At 40.5% G+C, this 27061-nt stretch overlaps 1 protein-coding gene across 3 annotated transcripts in view; it reads right to left on the bottom strand.

Moving 5' to 3' along the window:
* Positions 1-27061, bottom strand: part of RGL3 (ral guanine nucleotide dissociation stimulator like 3) — a 39480-nt gene that overhangs the window by 5432 nt on the left and 6987 nt on the right. Inside the window, exons 2-16 of one of the 3 annotated variants that reach the window (XM_081934234.1) lie at positions 25671-25775; positions 24828-25045; positions 23714-23892; positions 20850-20983; positions 20263-20478; positions 10682-10785; positions 10401-10485; positions 10125-10193; positions 9757-9834; positions 8464-8496; positions 8176-8297; positions 6423-6512; positions 4714-4858; positions 1600-1749; positions 507-621 (exon numbers count right to left, since the gene is read on the bottom strand). In XM_081934234.1, coding sequence (XP_081790360.1) covers positions 507-621; positions 1600-1749; positions 4714-4858; positions 6423-6512; positions 8176-8297; positions 8464-8496; positions 9757-9834; positions 10125-10193; positions 10401-10485; positions 10682-10785; positions 20263-20478; positions 20850-20983; positions 23714-23892; positions 24828-25045; positions 25671-25775 — 1843 coding nt within the window. The remainder of the gene's footprint in view (positions 1-506; positions 622-1599; positions 1750-4713; positions 4859-6422; positions 6513-8175; positions 8298-8463; positions 8497-9756; positions 9835-10124; positions 10194-10400; positions 10486-10681; positions 10786-20262; positions 20479-20849; positions 20984-23713; positions 23893-24827; positions 25046-25670; positions 25776-27061) is intronic. The other 2 variants (XM_081934235.1, XM_081934236.1) reach the window with 2 other exon arrangements.

Here is a 27061-nt window from a genome sequence, read left to right as displayed (position 1 = left end):
TAATCAAGGAGAGAAGCAAGAACAACTAAGGAGAAATTTCCTGACAGTTAGAACAATTAATCAGTGGAACGACTTGCCTCTAGAAGTTGTGAATGCCCCAACACTGGAGGTTTTAAAGAAGAGATTGGACAACATTTGTCTGAAATGATATAGGGTTTCCTGCCTGAGCAGGAAGACCTCCAAGGTCCCTTCCAACTCTATTATTCTATATTGTTATAATGCAGTTCTACCTCCTCTAATCTGTTTCTTTGTCCAGTTTATATCCTTTCATCAGTACATTCCAGTTGTGAGTTTCATCCTACCAAGTGTCAGTAGTGGCAAGTATATCATATTTGCCCTCATGTATTAATATTTCAAACACTCCCTGTTTGTTCCCCAAACTTTGAGTTGGTGTATAGGCATCTGAGTCCTTTATGGCTGATCCTGCCAATCATGTGCTGCACCACTGGCTTGATAGTGTACGGCTGTCTCGGCTAAAATATCTTCTAGGATTCTGTGATTCTTACCTTGACCATCCCCCAGAAGTTGCAGAAGTTGGTAGTTGCATGGTGAGTCCTCTTCCAGTTTGTGCTTCTGCAATGCCCGCTGTATCACAGCTGTGGTCTTATCCTGGCTAGTGATCTGTAGGGAGAAATCATCCACTTATATGTAACTACAGGTGAATCTGATAGACCCAGCTATGTGACAACACAGTGTAAAACATTGTTAAAGGCTGAAACCATATAAATGACATATTACCGACCAAATAGAAAAGTGGTCTCAGTGGAGACATTGTGGGCTCTGAGTTGCCCATTCTTTAGTGTATTGCATTAAGTAGATCCCTTATCCAAAAATGCTGTCTGCTTTTGGAAAAAATAAAAAATACACTAATTATATCTCCATATACACCACAATCCTCAAATTCGATGTTGGCAAATCTCCAGAAATACCTTCTCTTAACTAATGTCCTCTAGTTGCATAGGACAGCTCCCATAATTTCCAGCCTTTACTCATAGCAGGTAAGAAGTGTAGAGGTATTAAATACATTTGAAAAACATCAAATTGGAAAAAAATCATTCTAGAGGATGGAGCCAATCCAGTCTTATTCTCATCCAACAAAAATATTTCCAAATGCTCAAGGTAGAACCATCATAAAAGTTTCAGAGGTATGTATGGATTTGCTTAGCTCTCTTCTTTCCCCGTTCATTTCTCAATCTTGGCAATTTACAGGCATGTAGACTTTAACTCCCAGAAACCCACAGCCAGCATGGTTGTTGATGAGAACTTCAGGAGTTGAAGTCTGCACACCTGAAAACTTCCAAGGTTGAGAAACTTTGCTCTAGATGCTTTGGTTCCTTTTTGTTCTAGATCACTTATTTCGTGAGATTTATTCTTCACTTTCTCAATTCACAGTTTCCATATACAGAAGCTGTTAAATGTGGGGAAATCTTGATTCTCTTCACCCTTCTGGTGCAATCAGAGAACCCTCATCACTTTAATCATTCATAATCTTTTGGCATGCTTTCCAGTCATGTCCTTATTAAACCTGCCCCAGATATTTCCTGCAATCCAGAACTTGTGGCTTCCCTTTCACAATACTGCCCTCTCTTGGTAACTTACAAGAATGCTGCGATAAAGGTTTCCATTTCCACAGATATTGTTCATATGGACACGGACAATGCGACATTCTGTTTCTCCCTGTTTAGAGATGGAAGGTGGCACAGGCTGATCACGCAGAGGGCAGGTTTTCCACTGAGTTACAGGTGGATCCTAAGCAGAGGAAAATGACCAAAAGTGAAATCATGGCTTTTAAAGTTGCATACTTTACCATTTTTGATATGCCACAAGAAACTTTTGTGTATGCAAACTATAACCTGTGATGTTGGGGGAACAAATGGTGTATTCTGAGAGCCTAACCAGAGAGCCAAGTATCAAAATCTAAAGTAAAACAGGAATTTCAGGAATTCCCCAGGTTTAGAGTTTCTGTACATGGAAGCTATGAAGTGAGAAAGTGAGGAATAACTCTTACAAAATAAGTGAATGAACCAGAGTATCTAGAGCAAGGTTTCTCAACCTTGGCACTTATTTCAGGTGTGCGGACTTCAACTCCTGAAGGTCTCATCAACAGCCACGCTGGCTGTGGGTTTCTGGGAGTTAAAGTCTACAGGCCTGTAAATTGCCAAGATTGAGAAATGAATGGGAAAGAAGAGAGCTAAGGAATCCATACATACCTCTGAATTAGGCAGTGAAAAATAATTTAAATCCATTGTAGGAATTAGAGAACTAATCGATCACACCATTTAGCAAAATTTTAATTTGGTAAAAAAATGACTAGGAAGATTTAAATAGTTTCCAAATAGTATTTGTGAATGACCAATATTTCCCAGCACAGTATCAGATTGTCATCCATGTAATTTTCTGGGTAGAAACTTAACCTGTCTGTTCTATATAGAAAGTAGTGAGAAATTATTCGCCCATTATGGCAAACACCCATGTTGTTAAGTGAAGTAGGATATGGATACCTAATACTTGAATACTTGCCACCCAGTGGGCACATTTACTTCTCAGTCACAAAAGATGCCACCTTTGGAGAAATGCAAGCTCCACTCACTTTTTGCAATGGGCAGCCAATCAATATGATTGGCAGTTATCAATAATAAAATAAAGGCACTCAATCCTCAGCAACCAAGCCACCTTATTTGAACTGGACTTGGGTAGAAAGGGGAGAGAGAAAATATAAGCAGAGTATGTGTGTGCATATGCACACATGAACAGGCATGTAGATTGACTGTTGAGCCTTCCTGGCAATCTATATAAGTTTCAAGGACAACATTGCTGCTTAGCCTTGTTCTAATGATATGAGTAATATTTTGAGTTACAAATATAATGATAGCCTAGGTTACACAAACACCCACATGCTTAATGAGGATAGCATAGACTTTGCTTCCATGGTATCTACTCCATAAGAAGCTTATACTGTGTCACATTAAACACATTAGTATTAAAGGAAATGTTTCCTCTAAAGAGTGAGCATGGCTATCCAGCACTCATCACATGATCATACACAAGACTTGGTTTCCTGCTGTCTTTAAGGTTGATGTTTTTGGAAAGTAGTAAGCATGGGAGGGCAGGCAGGGAGGGAGAAGGGGGGCTTGTTTTTGAGGAACTAGTTGCTAAGATGAAGTTTTCTACCAGGCTCCAAGCCAAAGAAAAGCAGAAGCAAAGAAGAAGTGAAGTTGAGAAGGAAACTGAGGAGGAGGCAATAGTTCATACTGATAAGAAAAATAATGAATCGGGGATTAAATTTATTTAAAAATAATATAAACTGAGATTTCCTATTCAGGTTACTTTTTAATCTTGTTCTGTTATGTATATTGTATGTACAATTCTATTTCTGGTTTAATAAACATTAATTAACATTTCAATCTATGTTATACTTTTGGGAGCTTACAAATGTAAAGTGTGTTATGTACTTTTTTCAAGAACTACTGCCCCTCTCCTACCCCACTCCAGGTTTGCCCCAGAGAAGCCAATGAGGCTACTCAGAAGATATCATCTGCTGCCCTGACATAGAAGGTACATTACTTGAAGGTGCCATGCTAATTTGGCACCTTCACCAGACACAAAGAAGGTTGTGACTTCTCACAATCAATTGTTCTGTTCTAACAAATAAGTGATTTGTTGCTAGTTTTTTTCTTGGGAAAGGAACTGCAGGCTGTGAAATAAGTATTCAACAAGTGACTTAAGATCTTGCATTTAGGCAGAAAAAACCAAATGTGCCAGAGAATAGCCAGTACCTGGTTCAACAGTAGTGCCTGTGAGAAGGATCTAGGTGGACCCCCCCCCCAACTTAAGTAAGAGCCAACAGCTTGCTGCAATGCCAAAAAGGCCAATGCAATCCAATGCTGTATCAATGGAGGGATAGCATCAAGATCACGATAATGCAACCTCTAAATCTGAATCATCATCCCTCCTTCCCCACTTTGAGAGTGATAGTATCATATTTTCACACTTTTGGAAGCCACCAGCTTTAAAAGGGTTACCAAATCCATAGAAGTGAAGAACATTATCATTGTTTTTGAACAGAGAAGTAAAAATATAGAGATACAATGTACACTGTAGTTTCTGTATTGGAATATCAACTTCAACAATTGTTGTTCATGTTACTTTATTATCCTTTACAGCACTTATTAGCAAAAATAACATCCATTTCCTTCTATTAGTCTCTAGGCCAATTTCTTCATGATGCCTGCATTTAATCTTATTTGCTGTGTCTAAGACCAGTAGTCCAGATCTATATCATGTTCTGTTATTCCTTGTAATATTGTTACAGACACAAGGTCTATGGGATAACATCATCCAGAATGTTCTCCCAAGGGAAAAAAATGTGGTCCCCTCATTAATACTTTCCAGCTTCTTCATTTTAATTAATTCATTGGAATCAGAGGTTATGCATCTGTTGCTGAAATTTTCTTCTAGTCTGTTCTGTGGCAACAACATGATAATGCCAGGTATTTAAATTCTGTTTTTGATAATACTTATGATGATAATTTCCCAAAGTAGCCTTGTCCAACTGCCAACATCAAAAGAGTAAAATTAGCAATTTTAAAAGAGTGATCTTATAAAGCCAATTGTGGCACTTGTATTGGTGATTGTGTTCCACCAATTGAATAAGTGTCCATTTCTGATTTGCAAGAATCCCAAGACAGTTTTAGAAATAAAAATAAATGTCACCTTGACGCCAGGGGATACCCCTGTTGGGGAGCAAGGGACACTGGATCCATCTTCAGAGTTAAGGCTACTAGAGGAACCCAATAGCATAACTCCAGTCTTTTCAGACCCAGAAGGAGTTGCAGATGGTTCTGAGCTCAAGAGGAGTCTGCAGAGAAGGGGGGCAAACAGAGCGTTAAGGGAAACATGCAGTTTCACATATTCCTCATCTCTCTCCACATTAGCATAAAACTAAATGGATCCCAGCATAGTCTCATATCCATCTTATTATTTAGCGCTTCATATTACTCTGATCTAACCCTGTTTCAACCCAGGAGCACAAATCATCTATGTGTATCTGAGCAGCCCATATATGAGTGACCAGTATAGCTCTGGGGTGTGTGTGTGTGGATTTTGTACTTTGGAAGCTGCTCAGGTCAAAGTTATTCTTTGGCGTGTAATTCATCACTGGGTTTATGACTTCATCATTTGCTCTGAGTATCATTTTTCTAACTCTCAGACCAACCCTGCATCACTCTTTATAGAATGTGGTTCAGAAATAATTTCATTGATCATTTGGAAAGCTTTACCAGCTTGCAAATCCACTTACAGTGCCTCCTTATTCAAAGGGTCTAATCAAAATTAGTAAACTTCTGAATGTATCTTCTCATGAGTACCTAAACGTCTAATGCTACTACAGTTATACATTTAAAATATTCAATATTCAATCATTCTGCATATTCATTCTGCAACCGCCCATTTCATCTGAAAATTCACTTACGAAATTTAATTTAATTAAGGAAAGCACCATCTCTTCTGAATTGTACTTAATACTTAGAGAAATTTAACTTGCAGAAAGCTGAGTTCTAGGACTTCTCACATTATACTAGGGAAAGTGTCTTATACTTTTAATCTGAAATAAGAATTGTATGATCTGGAAAGCCCAGACCACTTGCAAATCTCCAACTGAATGCCTTTAAGTCAGAATCCCCCCTAAATGTAATGATACTGCAGTGCCGAGGAGCCTCAGTGGGCCTCAGATCGCCAGGCTGCCAGGCTCGGTGCGGAAAGCCATCCATCACGGGAGCAGAGCACGGCCGGAAGGGGGCCGCCTCTCGCCCAGGCAAAGTGCACATTCGTGGGGAACCCAGTGCTAAATCATTGATAGATGACCTGATGTTGTTGCACTAGTAATCCTGCTCAGTACGAGAGGAACTGCAGATTCAGACCTTTGGTGAATACACATGGCTGAGGAGCCAATGGGGCGAAGCTATTATTTGTGGGATTATGACTGAACGCCTTGCAAATTTCCAGAGGCCTAAATTACCTGGATTTGATGGTATATGAAGAGGGTGACATTGTGCCCCATATTTATAAGATCAGCCTTAAGTGCAGCCCTGCTCCTCTGAATAGCCTAGTACTCTATTTTTAATAATGGCCAGCCAAATGCTTCAGAAAACCTGGCAAATAAAGAATGAACTAAACAGCTTAATTTGTTGGTTTATAATTGCACTGTGGCTTAATCTGTCCACACCCAAATTAACCCAGTTTGGGTTGCCCTTCCCCTCAGCATGACAAAAGCGGACTGTAGAACCACCCCCCCCAAAAAAAGCCCCACAGGGTAGATGGGTGTTTATCTGGAGCATGGAGGGAAAGATGGGGTGGCAGGTGAAAGGGCAGAGGATCGGGAAAAACAAGAACATCTCCTCTCACCAGTTACTGGGATAACTTACGAGCTGAAGCGTTTGGTCAGACTGTGATGCAGCTTTGGTGAGTTGGGACAGGAGTCAGCTGGTGGCTCTATCATACAAGAAATGTAGTAGCTGGAGGAGAACAATGAAGACAGATTATGTAGCTACATCTTCTACTGAGGATACACATGGCACTTTGGGGTTTATGGCCTGAAGTCCCATATCTCCCCTTACGTCTTGTTTACTCATCAATTCCCAGAATCCTTTCTGATTCTCTGCCCTGCCCCATGCTCTTGTTGGGTCCTTCACCCCTGCTTAGTACTGTTCACCCATCCTTTAGCTGGAAAATACCAGTATAATATTTACTGCTCCCATTGCTAACCTGGGACTGAGCCTCTTTTTGGGGGTAAGATGCCTTTGCTGTCTTTGCTACAGCTCCCTTTCAGCGTGTTACCATTCCAAGAGGGAACTTTTGCCATCAGTTGACTGCAGCAGCAACTGAGCTAGTCTGTCTCCAAGACTCTACCTGGGCTTCTCTAAGCTGGTTTCACACCATATTTGGCATGTTCCAAGTTGTAGTAAAATAAAATGGAATAAGGAGATATGGAAGGACAACTGGGCCAACAGCCTCCTTTCTTCCTTTCTCCTGCCTTGATTGTAGAATGACCTACGTTTTGAAAAGCAAAAGAGCTGCATCTAACCTGGTAGTGGACAACCACTCTCTTACTCTGGTAGCCGGAAAGGAGACGAATGACTGAACTTTACAAATATAATGAATTTGTGAAACTAGCAACAAAAGAATAATTTCAACATCTCTCATTATTTTCTGAACACTGCAATGACGAAACAAAACAGGATTGCTGCCTGTTAATGCAAATATCATCATTAATGCCATTTCACATTCTACTAAAGTGTAATAGCATAAATATATATCTTCTTCCCCAAATAAAAGAGTCTGACTTTTTCTCTTCTGCTTTTTCTTGGCAATGTGCAATCACTTTGCAGAGTAATATGGGCAGCATATAAGAGATAGATAGATGGATGGATGGATGGATGGATGGATGGATGGATGGATGGATGGAGATATAGATGGATATAGATATAGATAGGTAAACTACACTTAGACATGGACTAATTCAGTAAAGATTCAATAATAGTATATTTGAAGAAAACAATTTGGATAATTTTTTTAAGCAGGGAAAGAGCACACAAAGAAAGGAATCAAATCGGCCAGACAGTGTCGGCTGGTGACCCCCAGGGAGAGAGCCTTCTCTGTGGGAGCACCTTCCCTCTGGAATGAGCTGCCCCCGGAGCTTCGCATAATCCCTGACCTCCGGTCCTTCCGATGCACCCTAAAAAGTTGGCTTTTCCAGCAAGCCGGCCTGGCCTGTTAATTTTAACTCATTTTAAATGTATTGTCTTTCAAATTCGGTTTGTTTTTTTGGATATGGATTTAATTTTTTTTAAACTTTTGGGATGTGTGTTTTTTAATGTTGTACGCAGCCCTGAGTCCTTTTGGAGAAGAGCGGCATATAAATCCAAACAAACAAACAAACAAACAAACAAACTGCTTCTCTCTGCCTTGTCTTCAATAAACCCCCTGCAAAGTGATTTTATTTTCTGATGTAAAAAAGTGATAAGCTGTCTTGAGTACACTTTAAATTTGCAATTATTGCTGCATTTAAACATCACTTAGCAGAGGTGCAATCTGAGTGATACAAGCATTAGGGGTGTGTAATGCTTTTGCCCACCAAACAATTTTCTGTCCATCCCCAGCAGAAATCTCCCTTCCCACCTCTGGTCTTCAGTAAGCTGCCGCTGGTGGTGGAAGGCCAAGTGGAAGGATGGATTCAGGCAAAGATTGTATCCCTGACAGGACTGTTGCAGATGACAGATGCAGGAGAGGATTGCTGCTTCCTGAAGAAGAGGGGTGCATATGACAGAGTCACATTGTTGCTGAGATTGCACCCATGTCCATTCTCTCGGTGACCAGGATTATGCCTCCCCATCCCAGAGCTAAGCACAAAACTAGGAAATGTTAGCTCCTACCCTTATCCCTCCAGTTCTTCTACCTTTGATTTACCTTGCGCCTCTTCTCAAAGTTAATGAGCTGGCCCTGGGGAAAAAGATTGGAAAAAGAAAACAAAATGGAGACAATGAGCAGCACATGGAGACAGAACTCAAGCAGCAGCTAGTTGAACCAGCCCCCATTAACATTTTGTGTGCAAAGTTTCAGGCTCAATCATCCCCATTTATTTTTAGCTAAAAGGAGTTCAAATAGCAGACTGAGAATTTAGACAACTGAGGCCATCCAGAAAAGTAAGAAAGAATCTGGTGATATTTTAAAGAGTAAACAAGGTATTGGGGCCAGTGATGAAATTCAATTTTTTTTATTACCAGTTCTGTGGGCATGGCAGGGGAAGGATATTGCAAAATCCCCATTCCCACCCCACTCCAGGGGCCAGCCAGAGGTGGTACTTGCCAGTTCTCCGAACTACTCAAAATTTCTGCTACCGGTTCTCCCGAACCTGTCAGAACCTGCTGAATTTCACCCCTGATTGGGACATACAATAAATTGGACAACACTTCATCTGATACAAGACAAAAACAACTGCCAAGTTATTCTCAACTCATATATGCACACATACTTGTGTGTGGCCAGCAAATACCCCATCTTTAGCACTGTCCTCTAGAGGTGAACTGGCAAGCAAGTCCATTACAGAACCAATACTCCACCAGATACTCAGTTTCTAAATTGAATAGGGCCTTATACATAGTAACAGATCACTTGAATTTGACTCAGTGATGGACTGGCATCAGTGCCAGATTCACTTATCTTTGCTACCAGTTCACAACTGTGAGCGCGCTCACGTGCGCCACCTTCTGCGCATGCGCAGAAGGTTACACATTACGTCGGGGTGGGTGGGTGGAGCCTCCAGCCGCCGCCACTATTGGTTCGTCTGAACCGGTAAGAACCGGCTGAATACCATCTCTGATTGGCATCCACCTTGGTACAGTGTTTTCAGAACAGGTGTTGATTGGTTATGGAAGGTTTCCTTCTTGGGTAATTGTGCCATTCAGTGTGAGCTGCAGATTCCTTGCCAGCCTCCAGAGTGATCTCAGATACATCACATTGCAAGAGTCCAAACTTATATGCTAATCATTCTTCAATGTATGGGGCATCCCTTCTCCTAATTATGTTTGGTACAAATAAAGCCATTCACATACATTCAATATTTCAAACGAGATGGGGTTAAATAAATAAGTTAATTTGAAATGCCTACTCAAATGTCATGGGAACAATTGTTTGCCTTTTCACCAGATGCTCACCACATTCTCCTTCCCCCTCTTTCAGCCCTGTTTCAAAGATGCTCACCTCCACAAAATCTGGCAGTGCTGTATCCAACATGATCAGATCAGTTAAAAAGATGCCAAGGTATGGGATGGTAGGAGTCTGCAACAAAAATCCTGGATTCATTAGGTTGGTATGCCATACCATAACACTAGCAATTCCAAGCAAGGAAAGAGGATGTTATAATTCTCTCTGTCTCCTTGTGGGATCCCACCCACCTACCATACCCACTTATCAAGGATTGCAAAAGAGGTTCGTGTGTAAGACCATGATATGAAATCAAAATTGCAAAAGGTTTCTATAAATACTGGCACATGCAAGCATTAAGCAAATCTGGCTGGATGCAATCAAGAAGGCAAAGCTCTTACAATTTGCTCCAGTTGAAATCTCACCTTCAGAGAAGTCCTGACTGGTGTTTGACAATTTCTCCATCCATCACAAGGACCCTGAGTATCTCCTTCCTACAGAAGAGTTCCAAAGGGCAAACTGATGTTCAGTTGATATAAAATTAAAATGTACCAATTGACCATGTTAGACTACACCCAGAATCAGTCAGTGAAAAATGCCAGTATTTTCCCTCACTACTTCAATGAGAGACGGGAAACCATGTGGGAAACCACATGTGCACCACATTCTTTTTCCTTCTTCTCAGGAGATATTTCCCCTACCTGCAGCAAGATTTCTCGGCAGTTCAAGTGATTATGGTCTTCGGAGAAGATCTGTGACAGCTTTCGAAAGGAGTTCCTGGTGTCTCTGCAGGATAACATACAGAATTGCCTGATGTGTCGTCAGTCTAATGTGCTGATGCTTCCTTTCTTGTAGAATTGCTCTCCAAGAAAATCCCCAGGATTTGCCATGTCATTGTGGCCTTTTGCCAAAGGGAAGGCAGTGAGGTATATTCGACCAGTGCCTTTGCCCTTTTTTATCTCATTCTCTTATAAAGACTTACCTGTTGACTGCAGCCCAGGTGCGCTTTAATCGGTAAATAGAGTTGGACTGGAGAGCAGAGAGGATGGCGTACAGTGAGGAGAAATTCCTTAAGGCCCGGCATTGCTAGAAGTTTGGTGTTGGGGAGGAAAAGATAAATAGTTGAGCAAGGCATGAAAGATTATAGTGTGAACTAAGATTGCAAAAGAGAGAGACAAAGAAAGAGAGAGAGAGGTACAATCAGTTAAATAAGAATATAAGTTTATTGGTTTAATCTAGGCATCCTCAAACTACAGTCTGCCAATGCAAAGTATCCGGCCCGTGGAGTGGTGGGATGGAAAGCAGCTGCCAGCTTGTAAAGAAGTGCTTTAAAAGTCTTTAAAACAGTCTTTCAGATGTTTTTCACAGCCATGTGATCCATTAAAAGTCTTTAAAAGTCATTAAAAGTCTTTAAAAACAGGCTTTCAGATGTTTTTCACAGCCATGTGATCCAGGGGCGGTGGGTGAGTAGAAGAGGGGCTGCTTTTAAAGTAGCACTTTAAAAGTGAGTGGGTGGGTGGGTGGGTGGGGGAAATGTCTCCACGTCTCCTAGCTTTTTCATAATCAGCTGAAGTTGGCTAACACTAATTCAAATGCAACCGCAGTATAATGTCTGAAGGAGAATTCACCCACTGCTTTGATTCTTCCCATATATAAAGTACATCCACCAAATTGGTCCCTGAACAATTTTGATAGCTTTTCACGTGTGTATATACACATGCACAAGTGTGGCAAAAAGCAAATCAGTTTGTGAATTCTCCTCCAGGCTTAAAAGACCTTTAGCCCTGAGGGGGCGGCGGCAGAGCCGCGACGATACAATGTGCGAACTCAATGCTCTGAGATCGCAATCGACACTTTTGCCACTGGGGGGTTCCAAACGGATCTAAACTGTCCCATAGAGACAGTGAACAGGAAGAATACATCTTGTTGAACTCGGGGATATCGCAAAATCCCCAAAGAAGCAAGAGAAATTTCTTCAAGCCGGTGACAAAAAATCCAGCCAAGGCTGATGAAGTCGGGGTGGCCCCAAAACGGAAGGAATGGAAAGTGAAAGTGTTTCCAGCTGGTGAGGAACCTTCATTGTTTTAAAAGAGAGACTGCCTATAAAAACTTAAAAATTGATTTAAATTGAAGAATAGAAGAATCAAGTGGCGAAATTAATCTTGCAACGGTTCTGGACCGTGGCTATCCCATTTTCTTATATGCTATCTTCATGGATGAAACTTTTACAAGCTTTTTAAAACGGACGGATTAAGTCTTCTGTTTCTATCTTTTTTTTCTGTGACTCTCCGTGTTTTATAAAGCAAAGCTTTCCTCCTTCATCGCTGTGAGTATTATTATTTTTTAATTCATTTAAAGACTGGACCTCTTTTTCTAATTTGAAATACAAAACCGATATTTAAAAATGAAATATCTTAAAAGTGCTATGTGCCAGGAGGTTTTGTTGATTGGAGCTTTGTGTATTCAAGCAGAACTTTTCCGTGGTTTGTTTTGATGGCTCATTACAGAGCGATAAGGGCAAGCCAAATGTCCCTTTGAAGGGTGTTTTCAACCAGAGAAGAGGGGGAAAATGGCTTTTGTGAATCCATGTTTTAACTTTAAAAAACCTTCCAAGCAAGAGCTCTTTGTTTAAGATGGCAGAGTGTCAGGAAAATGGAGAGATTGTAAGCATGGAGACAATATTTTCATAATTATTAAAATTAACAAATACATATGAGAAGATTGAACAAAAACTGTGACTTCTGGAACAGTTAACAGAAAGATGTGATCGAAAATTTGATGATGTTCACCAAATGCAAAATGAAGGAGATTAAAACTCAAAGAATTGAAGTGGAAAATGAATATAAAGCGATTAGACTTGCTGACATGGCAATTGGTTTGTTTTTGAAAATGCAAAGAATGGAACACTGAACGAGGAAATAAATGGAGAGGAAACCTATTTCAAAGGGCAAGACATAGAAGAAGAAGAAGAAGAAAATAAAGAATTTATGGACTATGAAACTTTATTAACGAAAATATGGATAACATTGCTGACAACTAAAGACAAGTGGAATAAAGAAGCAGAAAGAGGGCATCAGGATTATATGAGAGATCTTACAAGCAAGGAGTTGCTAGGACCAGTCCATACAAAGCTCATTAAAAAGAAGCTTAGAAGATTGATACCAAAAATGGCAGAGGACATAAGATTGTTTTGTTATTGGAAAGATACAGGTTGACAGATGGAAGAGTATAATTTAAAACTATTAGCTAAATCTAGTGAAACTCTTGTGATAATAGGTAGAGTTAAATAAAAAATTGATAATGATAATACTGTATACAATGTCTAGTGTTATGATAAGCAATAATTGGATATGAATATTGAATGATACCCGAGATTATATATAAAGGTTAATAATAATAATAATAATAATAAAGAGAACTAAATTAGACACAGTTAAGTTTTGATTATTAGGGGGGAAATGTTGTGACATAGAATATAGCCAAATAAAGAAAGGATAATAATAATAATCTATATATACATGTATGGGTATAATATAAGGAAACTGGATGTAAATTGTAAACAGTGAACTGGAAAGGAGGATTAGAAAACTCTATTATTAAATATTATGGATGTTTAGCTAGAATAGGATATAAGGATTTAATGTTAATGGAGGATTTTATAAATAAGTAAATGAAATGCCAGTATGTGGTTATGTATTAAATTTTGCTATATTTCATGATGAAAGACTTTTAAACAATTATAGTCAAATAAAAGTGGAGGTATGATGATGGTAATATGTATAAACATTTGAGTTAAGATACTAGAGTTAATATGAATTATACTTGATGACGGTAGAAGAGATGCACAAAAACCGTTTGTAACCAACTGATACACTTTCTACAGGATGTAAAGAAGGAGGATTTTTATGTTTGTTTTAAAAATTAAAAATAAATAAAAAAGTTTTTGGCAAAAAAAAAAAAGACCTTTAGCCCTGTAATCCCAAATAAGCAGGGCCACACTTCCCATTGAATTAGTAGTATATTTATGTTGGTTAAAATTGTTCTTCATTTTAAATATTGTATTATTTCATGGTGTGTTTTTTTGCACTATAAATGAAGATATGTGCATAGAAATTTGTTCATGTTTTTTTTCAAACTATAGTCTGTCCCCAACAGTCTGAGGGACCATTATGCCTCCTTAATTCACCACTGGAGTGTGTGTGTGTGTGTGTGTGTGTGTGTGTGTTGATTCTCGCCACCTTCCGCCTGCTTCCAATGTCTCTCAATGCTCATCTTGGGCATTTTAGTTGCAGTCTTAATTGGTGCAGTTCTCGGTCTGGTTTATTGTGTGGTCATCTAAAACACATGATCAGGAGTTATGTTGAAGGAAATTCTGTTTTATCCTTTTTTTAATGGTCTATTTTAAGGAGCCTGAAGCTGCTGTTGTAATGACGATAGGCAAATGGCAAGAAAGTTTGCACTGTTTTTCCCTTTTGGGGGAGGGTTAATAGATTCCTTGGGTTGGCAAGTACAGCAAGGACAAAGGCAAAATGAACTGTTAAATTAGCCACGCCCACCCAGTCACATGACCACCTAGCCATCCCCACCCAGCAGGTCTGGCCCCCCCAACAGTGTGAATTGGCCTGTGTTCAAAAAGTTTGAGGACTCCTGGTTTAATCAAATTAATCTGACACTAAAGGGAAAGCTGAATTTAAAATGAAAATGTGCATTTTTAATATTAAATCATTTGTAAATTGGAGGTTATCTCACATTTTTTAACAATTCAAGAATACAATCCAAGAATCAGAGCCCCTCTCTGAGGGAGATGGATGGTTAAGAAATGTGAAATATAAATAAATATATAAATGATAATAAATAAGTTCTGAAAATGTACACCTCAAATTAAATGTAAATATTTCTTTAAATATGATTACTATTGGATATTTAAATGTGTTGATTTATCTAATTTTAAAGCAATTTATTAAAATAGTTTTCATATTCAACAAGTTCATTAATACTTTTCATGTTCAACACATTCAAAGTTGCTTTTTTAAATTGAAACAAACTGCACTTTTGGTCCTCAGAATAGTGAGGCCTGTCAGATCTGCCATTTTCAGCTTCTTCACTTCGCTGGCATCCTGCCATAAATCACAAGAGGGGGAAAGGAATTTGGGGTAATAAAGTTCAGCACAGGAGGGGGGAATCACATTGAGGAGAACCAGAGTGCCAAACCAGAAAAAAGCAGCCATCAAGGACGCCTGGCTTGGGAACAGAATGTGAAACTAGATGGAGAGGTACCAAACATTCAAGCAGTTCCCAAACATCTTAATGCCATACTATTGGACAACGATGGACTGGTCACGGCAGGAAGGCTAGAGAAAGGGGGGAAAGTGTAACCTTTGTGTGGGAATAATCAGATCTAGATTTGCTGCAACCACTTAAGTTCTGGGACAGCTGACAAAATGGGGTTGGGATAGGCGGGCTTTTATACATTCTTTGGGGGTTTGCATTTGAAATGCTCCAGGCGGTTGTGCAATGTAGTGAGCTTCATGCAGTGATGTGCAGTCAGGGGAGGCACAGCCTCACCACTGTCATCATGAAAAGAAAAAAAATGTAAAAGGAAAAAGGTGAGAGCTGAGGTCAGGCTGAGGTAGTTGCTGCCTCACCGTGGATGACTCTGCTTAACTATTTTAAAAAGCCTCTAAAAAAGCGCCCTCTACTATGAGGCAGGAGAACTGCATGCCTCATATAGTCTGACTTTAGGCGTTTTATGATCACTCGAGCAGAGTTAAGCAAGGGTTAAAAGCCTAAAAATTCCTGACGTAGGTGAGGCACGCAGTTCTCCTGCTTCATAGTAGAGGGTGCTCGTTTGGGCGGGGCTTCTTCAGAGGACCCGAGGCAAGAGCAGAGTTGAAATCATCTCTGAAACAGCTGGAAAAGGTACTTGTGGGTCAGAGGGAGGGGGAGGAATTCAAACTTCATCCTCCTGGTGCGGGGCTTTGGGCAAAGGCTGGAGGGAAGGACTCTGGCTCGCTTGTGCTCTCTCTCACCAAGTGTAGTTTGATTGCAGGCAGAGCCACATTTCCTTTTCAAACCTGTAATCAGTGAAGCTGGGCTGGATCCTTCGGGGCTGGGGAAAAGTGTGTGTGCTCCAGTATTATGATCTTTGACTGGCTTCCTGCCTCCTCCTGTGGTCTCCTTGCTGGTGCTCCAATCCAACTTTGTGTGTGTGTGTGTGTGTGTGTGTGTGTGTGTTTGTTTGTTTGAGAGAGAGTGAGTGAGAGAGAGGGAAGGGGGTAGGATAGTCCAATCCAACATGTGTGTGTGTGTGTGTGTGTGTGTGTGTGTTTGAGAGAGGGGGGAGGGAAGGAGAGAGGGAGGAAGGAGGGGAAGGAGGAAGGGAGAAGAAAAAGAAAAAGAAAGACGGAAAGTTCTTTCGCAAAGGAGAAAAACAAATGCTGTCGCTTTAAATCGGAACTGAGCATGCCTGGCTGTGGAATTCTGATAGTTGAAGTCCACAAGTCTAAAAAAATTTGAAACCCATCACTGTGTCAATGCCTCACCAGCCATAAGCCTCACCTCACGACACTGGCTTCATGTCTTTTGCTATTCTAATGGTGGTGGGTTACTCCTATTATGTCCTAAAAATCCAGTCCTGTCCTTCTAAATCCCATCAAGTGGATCTGAAGGGGTTTTGTTTGTGAGTAGACTGGCCCAGTCTTTCTTAATGGGCACAAAATATCCATCTCTATAGACTTCAGGTACCTGCTGGAGGCTGTTGGGGCTGTTTTCTGCCTTTGCTTTTTATCCATTTCTCCTTTGGGAAAATGTAATATTCTGCCTCTTTTAATATTCCCCAAAATATTTCATTCTCTGGGTGGGGAGGCTTCGGCAGATTAAGTTGGGGCAGGTCTGACATTAAACTGTCCATTATTAATCTATTGAAAACCAAAGGGGAAGGGAGACCCAAACCTAACCAACTGCTGAAGTGGACAGTGGAATGCCAAGTAGCATATGAAAAGCTTAAACACTTATTTGCAGCCAAACTCGTGCTAAAGTACTTGGGCCTGAATGCTCCCTTTGTCATCCAGGCAGATGTTAGTAATGTAGCAGTGAGTACCGTATTGCTGCAGAAAAATGACCAAGGGATCCTGCAGCCAAGTACTTACACTTCCAAGAAACTAACCAAGATAGAATACAGATGGGCCTATCTTTATAACCTAATCATGAGCATGCTAATTAAAACTAACTACTGATTATTGTAACACAGGAAAGGTTGATATCAGATTTGTCTAAATATGACAAAGCTTGGATTCCACCAATGACTGTCCAACAGATATCCCACGTGTAATGTTCATTGACATGCCTACTCTGACCATTCCTTGTATACATACCATAGAACAGAGTATAAGATACTTCAACGCTACCCAAAGCGTTGGCTTTTAGTTCAGGTAACCTAAAGTCCCTTATAAAGCTGCTTGTTGTGCCTAACTAAAGGCTCCCAAGAAATCCTTCCAGATTTTATGGAATTTAAAAGAGGTGTTTATTCTGACAACCAGGTGACCTATACTGGGGCTACAGGATACCTTCCTCTCTCAACTTCTGCCCTTTTAGAATAGAATAGAGCTGGAAGGGACCTTAGAGGTCTTCTAGTCCAGCCCCTTGCTCAAGGAGGAGAACCTATATCATTTCAGATAAGTGACTGTCTAGTCTCTACTTTAAATTTTGCAGTGATGGACCACCCACAATTTCTGGAGGCAAGCTGTTCCACTGGTTAATTGTCCTCACTGTTGGGAAGTTTCTCCTTAATTCCAGGTTGCTTCTCTCTTTGATTAGTTTCCAACCATTGTTTCTTGTCGTGCCCTCTGGTGCTTTGTAGAATAATTTGACTTTCTCTTCTTTATGGCAGCCCCTCAAATACTGGAATGCTGCTATCATGTCCCCCCTAGTCCTTCTTTTCTCTAGACTAGACAAACCAAAATCCTGCAACAGTTCTTCATATGTTTTAGTCTCCAGATCTTTGATCATCTTAGTTGCTCTTCTCTGAACTTTTTCTAAGATCTCAACATCTTTTTTGTAGTTTGGTGGCCAAAATTGGTTGAGTATTCCAGGTGTGTCCTTACTAGGGTTTTATTAAAGTTGTATTAGTACTTCATGTGATCTCGACTCTATGCCTCTGTTTATACAACCCAGGACTGTTATTAGCTTTTTTGGCAATGGCTGCACACTGCAAGCTCATATTCAAGTGATCATCCACTAGGACTCCAAGGTCCCTCTCACAGTTACTGTTTTTGAGCCAAGTCTCGCCTAATTCGTACTTATACTTTTGATTTTTGCTGTCTAAATGTAAAATTTTGCTTTTCTCCACATTAAAATTCATTTTGTTGGATAGGGCCCATTGTTCAAGTTTGTCAAAGATCTTTTTGGACCCTGAGCTTGTCTTCTGGGTGTTGGCTATTCCTGCCAGCTTAGTATCATCTGCAAAATTGATAAATTCCCCTTCTATTCCCTCATCTAAGTCGTTTATGAAGATATTGAAGAGCCTAAGACAAAGTCTTGTAGTACCCCACTACTTACTTGTCCATGTGGATCTGATACCATTAAGGACTACTTATTGAGTACAGTTTGTCAGCCAGCTACAAATCCATCTGGTGGTGATGTTGTCTGTTCCACAATTTTCTAGCTTACCAAGAAGTAGGTTGTGGCAGTGGTGAAATCTCATTTTTTTTCCCTACCGGTTCTGTGGGCATCGCTTGGGGGGGGTGTTATGTGACTGGGTGGGTGTGGCTACATAGTCATGTGATGGGGGGATCAGAAGACAGAAACTCACTTTAACAATGTCCTGCTGGAGCTGGGGTTGGACTAAATGACCTCCAGGTCCCTTCCAGCCCTGGATTGCTGTGCTTTTTCAAGGTGTCATCTGAAGTTGCATCTAGTGCCAGATTTGTGGTCCTCCCTCCATCTCTTTTTTCCCTCCCTCTCTTCCTCCCTTTCTTCTTTCTTTCTTTCTTTCTTTCTTTCTTTCTTTCTTTCTTTCTTTCTTTCTTTCTTTCTTTCTTTCTTTCTTAGCACCCCTTCCCCCCCCCCATTTTTGGCCTAGCAGGCCTCAGGGAAGCCTCCTGGGAGCAAAAGCAAATCCCAAATGCTAAGAAAAAGTAAAAAAAAAAAATCCTACCATCGCACAGCACAGCTGGATTGTTGGAACTTTTTTTTACTTTGTTAAGCCTTTTTTTTACTACCAGTTCGGGCGAACCGGCCCGAACTGGTAGCATTTCACCCCTGGGTTGTGGTCTACTTTGTCAAATGCCTTACTGAAATCTAAGTATACTATGTCCACAGTATTTCACTGGTATACCAATTTAGTCACTCTATCAAAGAATGAAATAAGATTGGTTTGGCGTGATCTGTTTTTAACAAACCCATGCTGGCTACTAGCTATAACTTCATTTGCTTCTAATTGTTCACAGATCTGTTTCTTGATTATTTGTTCCAGGATCTTCCCAGGTATTGATGCTAGACTGATTAATCTGTAGTTTCCTGAGTCTGGTTTTTTTTCCCTTTCTTGAAAATGGAAACCATATCAGCCCTTTACCAATCCTTAGGTAGTTTCCCAGTGCTCCAGGATTTTTTAAAGATATATGGGACAATGCTTCTGAGATAACATCTGCCAGCTCCTTCAGAACTATGGGATGTAATCTATCATGTCCCAGTGATTTATATTTGTCAAAGTCAGAGAGGTTTTCTCTTACCATTTTCTTGCTTATTTTAATTTTTATTTCCAGTTTGCCTTTTACAGTAGGGGTTTTTGGTGTGGTTTTTTTGATACGTTTGGCTATGCTATAGTTTCTTTTTGCGTGAAGACTGATGCCAAGAATGGGTTAAGCAGTTCTGGTTTCTCCTTACTGCCTGTTACTTCCTTGCCATTTTCTCTCTTTAGTGGACCTACTGTTTCGTTGACTTTTTTCTTGTTATTAATATGTTGAAAGAAACTTGTTTTATTATATTTGACTTTTGTTGCAAGTCTTTGTTCATTCTGAGTCTTTGCTTTCCTGACTTCATCTTTGCATGTTGTGGCTACCTGCTGATAATCAGCCTTGGTTAAGTGTCCCTCTTTCCATTTTCTCTCCAGCCAACCAACAAATTGAGTAGCTTCCTACTCAATTTTTTTTTGCTCCTCTTGCCTGCCCTGCAATTGTCCATATACATTCTGTGCCCGTCAAGCATGTTTAATTTTCCCGCTTGCAGTTTTCCACCCTATTTTTTTGTATTCATCCAGAAAATTCAGGATCCCTTTACTTTGGAGAACAGAAATGTACAGGCTCAGACATGCAATAATTGAGAAGAATTCACCTCATGCAGAAAAATAACAAGAAAAGCCTTTCAGGGATGTCAATTGAAAAAGGTTGTAATAGGCATTCGTGGTAAACATTGCCAAGAAATAGTCACAAATAAGGAATGCACCTGGGCAGTCACTACATCTCTGGCTCACAGTTTCCCAAGAGATGGACTACACAATCCCTAGCACCATGCTCAGCCACGCTTCATTTTCCCACTACCCCCACTCTGACCCTCTTCCTGACTTACTCCAGCAATTTGGATCCACTTCTCCAGCAGCTGTGCACGCTGGGGAATGCGCATGGCCAGATCTCCCAGCACAGATGTGATCACACAGCTGGTGACTGCATTAAACTGGGTCACAGTAGCACGGACACTGGGAGCCATGTGCTGATTCTCCTTCTTGTCTCGTTGGGACCAAATGCAGCCAAGACAGTGGAAGGGCAGCACTGCTCTAAACAGGTGCTGGGGAAAGGGAAGGGGAAAGAAGGAACTCAGCACCATTTGAAAACCATTCAGTGCATTAAGTGATTTCAGAGCAGGTTTTCAAGATCCAAGGCCTCAAATAGACCTATTGCAAAGCAAAGAACATCCCAAATTCACCACCACGGCAGCCACATCCATCCCATCCACTTTATGATCCTTAGTGCCCCCTTTTTACAACATAAAATGTAGCTCATGGCCACCAAAAGGTTGCCTACCAGGACTGTGATCTAGGTTCTCTGTTCTGACATCAAGCCAATTTCAAAAGAGTTTCAGAACAACCCTATTCATTATAGCCATAGTCTATTTTCTTTTTCAAGTTATTTTCAGTCCCTGGCCCCAACAGGTCTTACAGCATCCATCAGTGTCAGCTGTTCGGCCACTTCATCCACAGAGAAGGATATCAATGCTGGTGTCTCCTCACAGTCACCTGTCCCAGCTGCCTCTGTGATAACCTGTGATGGTCTCATCTCTGGGGAGTTGCCTCCTGTAGGAAAATAATGTAATCTATAGAAAAAAGAGGATTCAAGCAATGTCTGTAAGAAAGCCATTGCACCAGACCAAAATGCCGGCATCAAAAACACTCATTCCACACTAGCTTTTAATATTTGCTTCCTCAATAACTTCTGGACTTCTGGGAGATTATGTGCCAGTTGTGGCTTATTTGGGGAGTATGTTATAAATAGCCCTTTAAAGTTCTCTTTGGATCATGAACAATTAATTAATATGCCCTCTGTCTCAGTACCCTAAGTCACTATGCAACATGCTTTATAGAGGTTGCCACTGAAGTGTCTTGAAATGATTCCTGGCTTGGGGTAGGGGGTTGGACTAGGAGTCTTCCAAGGTCTCTTCCAACCTATGATTCTATGTCTTGGGATCTGGTCCAGAAGACAGCAGGATAAATAGTTATGGGTGCACTTTGCTAAGTCCAGATATAACAACTACTGTGTGAGCCATACTGGTTATCAGTGGGCTTCTAGGTGTACTTCTAAGGTACTGGTGGTGGTTACCTATAAAGCCTTACTTGGCACAAGGTCTGGATAGTTGTGGAATCTTCTGTCCAAGCTACAATACGTGACAGGGTTGGCATGCACCAGGTCCCATCAAGTAAGCAGTATCACTGAATGGAAGCCAGAAGGCATGTCTTCTCTGTCATTGTACCTCTTCCATAGAAGAGCTTCCACCTAAAATTTGTCTGGTATCAAATTTTGGCCTTTAAGAAGACCTTGAAGATATGGGTCACTTTCCAGGCCATGGCTATGTAGGTATTATCTGTGTAGTTCTCAGTATAATGTATTTTGTTTTATTTTGTTCTATAATTTTAACATTTTCTTTTGCATTTGATATTCTCACATGCCACTTGGCAAGTGAGTGGCCATATAAATTGAATAAATATATATTGAAAGTTTACAAATTTCAGAGGGGACAAATGCCAGAGTTTACAATTCCATTATCCTGGAATTAACAAGTTCATTGGAGCAAACTGTCCAACTCTAGTAGGAAAGTCATCCTCCTTCTTCTTCTCCTTCTCCTTCTCATCCTCCTCCTCCTCCTCTTGCTCTTGCTCTTGCTCTTCCTCCTCCTCCTCCTCTTCCTCCTCCTCCTGTTACAGAACTAGCATTCTGATGGGAAAAGAGAGTGTGGCAAATTTGGCAGCAATCATTGCTTCTCTTCCTGCCATTTTCTTCATCCTGGGATCAGAATGGTCTTTCTTAGAGAATAGAACTATTTCCATTGTATATCCAAATAAAGCAAGAGGACTAGCTAGATTCAGAATTAAAGAGCTTTTATCTCGATACCTAAAGCTGCCTTTGCCAGCCCACTACAATTCTTATCATCTATAACTAAGCTGGTATGAACATACATGCCTTTTGCTTTGGTAAAGGAAAAGGGTTGCAATTTGAAATTTCCTTTGTGGAAATAGCAAGCCTGCCTACCCTTTATCGTTAATGCCCCCATGCTTAATCACAGATGTGGGAAACGTCAGGGTCTGTTGAAATACAGTTCTCAGTAGCTCCAGCCAACATAGTAACAACCTTTTCCTGATGTTTTAGTCTGCTACATATAGACAGTCTTTTATAAAAGGGAACATTTAAAAAAACAGGTCAAACTCCTTCTCCCCTGCAGCAGAAAGAGGTACAGTTCAAAATTTTACCACCTCATTCTGTGTCCCCCAGAGGTGTTAATTTACCACCTCTTCTAGCAGCAGGGAACTACAAGATAATGTTCCTTATTCCTACCAGCACATCACTAGATGGTGGGCTGAGATGATGGGAGTTTTAGCCTCAGCATCTGAGAGGCACCAGTTTAGAAACGGCTGTTGTAGAGAGACAAATAATAGCAATCTCAAAAGAGGCTAAGTGTGAGCTGGATGATACCCTGGGTTGATAAGCAGAAGGGCAAATAGATAATTTCAGCTCAGACTAACCTGGTGTCTGTCCCCTCCTGGGATTACACATGTGAGAAGCAGACACCATTAATATTCTGTTCCTTTGAGCTGAGAGACTTTTGCAAAATCTGTGCAACCATGTTGATTTGAGTGCCCAGGCTATAATTTGATCCATTTAAAATATGTAGTACTAACAAATGTATTTATTAAGAGCTGTGGCGATGCAGTGGTTAGAATGCAGTACTGCAGGCTACTTCTGCTGACTGCCAGCTGTCAGCAGTTCAGCTATTCGATTCTCACCAGCTCAAGGTTGACTCAGCCTTCCATCCTTCCCAGGTTGGTAAAATAAGGACCCAGATTGTTGGGGGCAGTAGGCTGACACTGTAAACCACTTAGAGAAGGCTGTAAAGCACTGTACAACAGTATATAAGTCTAAGTGCAATTGCTATTTATTTGAACCACAAATTTTGGTCCTTCTGTTCCCAAACTGATGTTGTTGGATGATAGCATCTGTTGGAAAGAAAAGGGCTATTGCCAAAAAAAAAAATAGTGCAGTTACATAGTTTTCTGTGTGGGCAGGCAGGCATACTCTAGTGTAGCTTGTATGTGTCAATTAATTTGAATTAATTTAGCCAGTGAGGAACTGGATTTGAGCTTCAGGGAACTGGATCAAACCAGACATGTCAGATGCATGGGATATGAAAACAACACCTCTACATGAGAACAGTAGCATATTGATGGGAGCAGAAGTCAGAATGGATGGGTCCAAACTAGAAACTCTGAGAAGATAGGTCATGTTTGGCAATTTCGGTCCTAAATTATTCTTACCATCTGCCTCCTTTTCTTTGTAGGCTTGTAGCAATCCCTTTGCCAAAGCACACACTGGGGAGTTAGGAGCAGATTGATGAAGGAAACACAATATTTTGTGCAGATTAGGGTACTCTGGAGGTTCCCAGAAATCCTCAGGGTGATGCTGTAGCCACTGCTCCAATAGATGGAGTATTGCCCTACAATCAGAAAAGAAATACAATCAGCTCCAGACCCACACTCACCCCAAGCCATGGGGATACTCTTGTTCCACACTGGTCACTCCTGGCCTTCAACTGTCCCTACTTTACTCTAATCATCTCACTCAATAAAGTTGCCTCTCCCTTATCAAGTTTTACATTAAACTGGTACCTAGAGGTAGTCCTCAACTTTCACAGCTGGGACCAGAATTGTCATTGCTAAGCATGGCAATTGTTAAGTGATTTAACTCAATTTTACAACATTTTTGCCATGGTTGTTAAGCGAATCACTTCCATTGTCAATTGAATCATGTGGTTGTTAAGCAAATCCAACTTCCCCAATTGACTTTGTCAGAAACTGACTCTGAAGGTCAGAAATGGTGATCACATGCCATTTGCCAAGCACCCAAATTTTGATCTTGTGATCGTGAGGATGTTGCAGCTATTGTAAGTGTGATAGCATGGCTATTGCTAAGAATTCTGGGAGTTGAGATCTCACAAATAAGGATGAATCAAAGATAATGCTTGTAAGCCTGTCCAGAGTCGCCTCTGTGTGAAATAGGCGGTAAACATATCAAACAAACAAACAAAGTGGATTCTCACAACATGATAAATCAAAAGAAGCCTGGTGGATTATGCTCTGTAACTGAATATTTAGGACTGATTTGTCCTTCAATCATGTTGTCTTTTACTGTCAGCTGTTGCCTGATATTCTTTGTGCCATATGCTTTAGTCAATAATTAGTTTTTATGAAGCTACACTGAACTATGCTAACATGAAAGAGTCTATTTACAGGAAAGCTGCCAGAAGCAGCAGCAGAATAGTCTCTGTTTCTGTTCTGCCAAGTTCCTAATTCAAATCTTCCTTGGAGGTCTGATTTGGGAGCCTCCTGTGTTCTCCACATCTACACCATCCACTCTGTCTCAGTGGCTCACTTGTCTGGTCCCAGAGGCAGCAGCAACTCCAACACCTGCATGAGAGTAGCAAAGGCTTGATAGGTAGCCAGGAAGCTAGATGTGTAGTTCAGATCACCCTCCTTGTTGGCTGTCAGCAGCCATTTCACTAGCTGGGGAAGTGTGGCAGCCCGCAATGTGCGCCTCTTGCAAGTACGGTACTGGACAAAAGGACATTCTGATGTTTCTGGATGCTCCTTCTGGGAAAGAGGTAAGCATGAGATAAATGGTAAGTCACGCAACAACACTGCTCTTGCATATAAACAAGTCAGAAGTATATATTTGAAGCTCGCCGAAGTAAATGGTGGCTCTTTGACTGATCTGAAAGGGTTAAGCAGAATGGGACATTGTACTTAAGTAGGAGACTTAAGTAGGAAAGACAACCCATTTCTATACTGCTGCCAAGAAAACCACATGCTTGTGTTCAAGGAGTCATCGTGATCAGTTCAAAGGCCCATCTAGCCCAGCATTCTCTGCTCTGAGCGCTGGATCATTGGCGCCTTGGAAGTCCAAAGTATTATAAGAAGGCAGCATCACTTTTCTGGTAACTGCTATTGAGCTGTAGGTTGCATAAGATACTGTCAGTATCATGTAGCCATTGGGGCCATTGGCCACTCAGTGCCCTTTCCTCCAGCTAACATTAAACCTAGGGATAGGTTCCATCACTTCAATGGAAAGAAAAACTTTTCAAAATAATTAAATTGAGACCAAGTGCATGAAAAATGCCTCACTTTCAGTGAACTACTTTTTCCTCCTGACCTGCCCCAATTTCTTTTCCTTGCGATAAAAGGGCCTCATTCTTCTTTGAATGACAACAGAACCTACCAAGGAAGATGCTCCACTGGCTGCAGGCTCTGCCTTCACTCGCTCAAGGGCAATGCTATAGATGGCTCCATCTTCAGCCTCTTCTCCCCACGGCTGTAGGGGCATCTGTTGAAAGGTAAGGAATAAGCTAGAGAATGCATTAGCTTCCATCTCTGTTTTCAAGGATGCTTCTATTCCTATGCAAACCCCAGAGGTGTTCTTAGAAATTAAAAATGACAGGTGACGGCTGGTCCCAGAAGGGATTTTGGTAAATTGGCAAGAACAAAGACACAGATTAGATACACTACTAGAGAAAGCAGAATTATTTTAAGAACAATACATAGCATCACAGGAGGGAGTGCTGGTGAGAGGAGAGGGAGGAGCTAAATGCCAGGATCAAGGGAGATGGAGAAAGAACAGGAAGAGAAAAGGTTAAGAGAAGGAGCAAGGGCCAAGGAGATGAAGGAGTAGAGGGAGCTAAGAATGACTAGAACAACTAAACCTATAAATTAATAAGATATGGAGGAAGAAATAAAAGTAATCTCCATCAACATAAATGGACTAAATTCGGCAATAAAAAGAAGAACATTCAATAAATTAGATAAATTGAAATTGGACATTAGATGCTTACAGGAAGCACATATTAGAAAGCAACATAGAAAATTTCTGGAACAGGCAAAACTAGGCAATTTATATACGACATTGGCTGACCAAAGCAAAAAGGTAATAGCATTATACCTATATTAGAAAGATGATACAATGAAACTTAATTTTTGAAGATGGGGAGGGGAGAATACTGATGGTAGAAATAACGATGAATTTGAGAAAGATATTATTAGTGGCAATATATGCTCCAAATGACAAATAAGAAGCCAAGGAAAAATTGACATCAAGTTGTGTAACAAAGGAGAATAACTATTATAAGGTGAGAAAACAAAATGGAAATACATTTGGAAAGATGGAAAAACTTAAAACTATCATTAATGGGAAGAATAGCTGTAGTAAAGATGAATCTATTACCAAGACTGCTATACCTATTCCAAACAATACCAATAAAATTAGAGAAAAATATTTTGAAAGTTTGAACAAAATAGTAGGGAAATATATATGGCAAGGGAAAAAAGCAAGAATTAATATAAAAATGTTGAAGATGTAACAGCTCAAGGTGGATTTGGATTACCAAACTGGGAATTGCATTATCAAGCAGCAGTACTAACTTGGATGTAAGAATGGATTTTATTGAGAAATACAAGATTATTAACATTAGAGAGACATGATTTGCAACTAGGTTGGCATGCTTTTTTGTGGTACGGTAAAAGTAAGGCACATGGCTATTTCCAAAGACATTACGTAAAGAATGGATTATTAACAATATGGGAAAGAGTGAAAGGGAAACATTATTCAGAAATACC

The sequence above is a fragment of the Natrix helvetica genome (genome assembly GCF_964273705.1).
Source record: "Natrix helvetica genome assembly, chromosome: 1".
In the NCBI taxonomy this organism is placed as follows: Eukaryota; Metazoa; Chordata; class Lepidosauria; order Squamata; family Natricidae; genus Natrix; species Natrix helvetica.
This window is presented reverse-complemented; position numbering and strand designations above follow the sequence as displayed.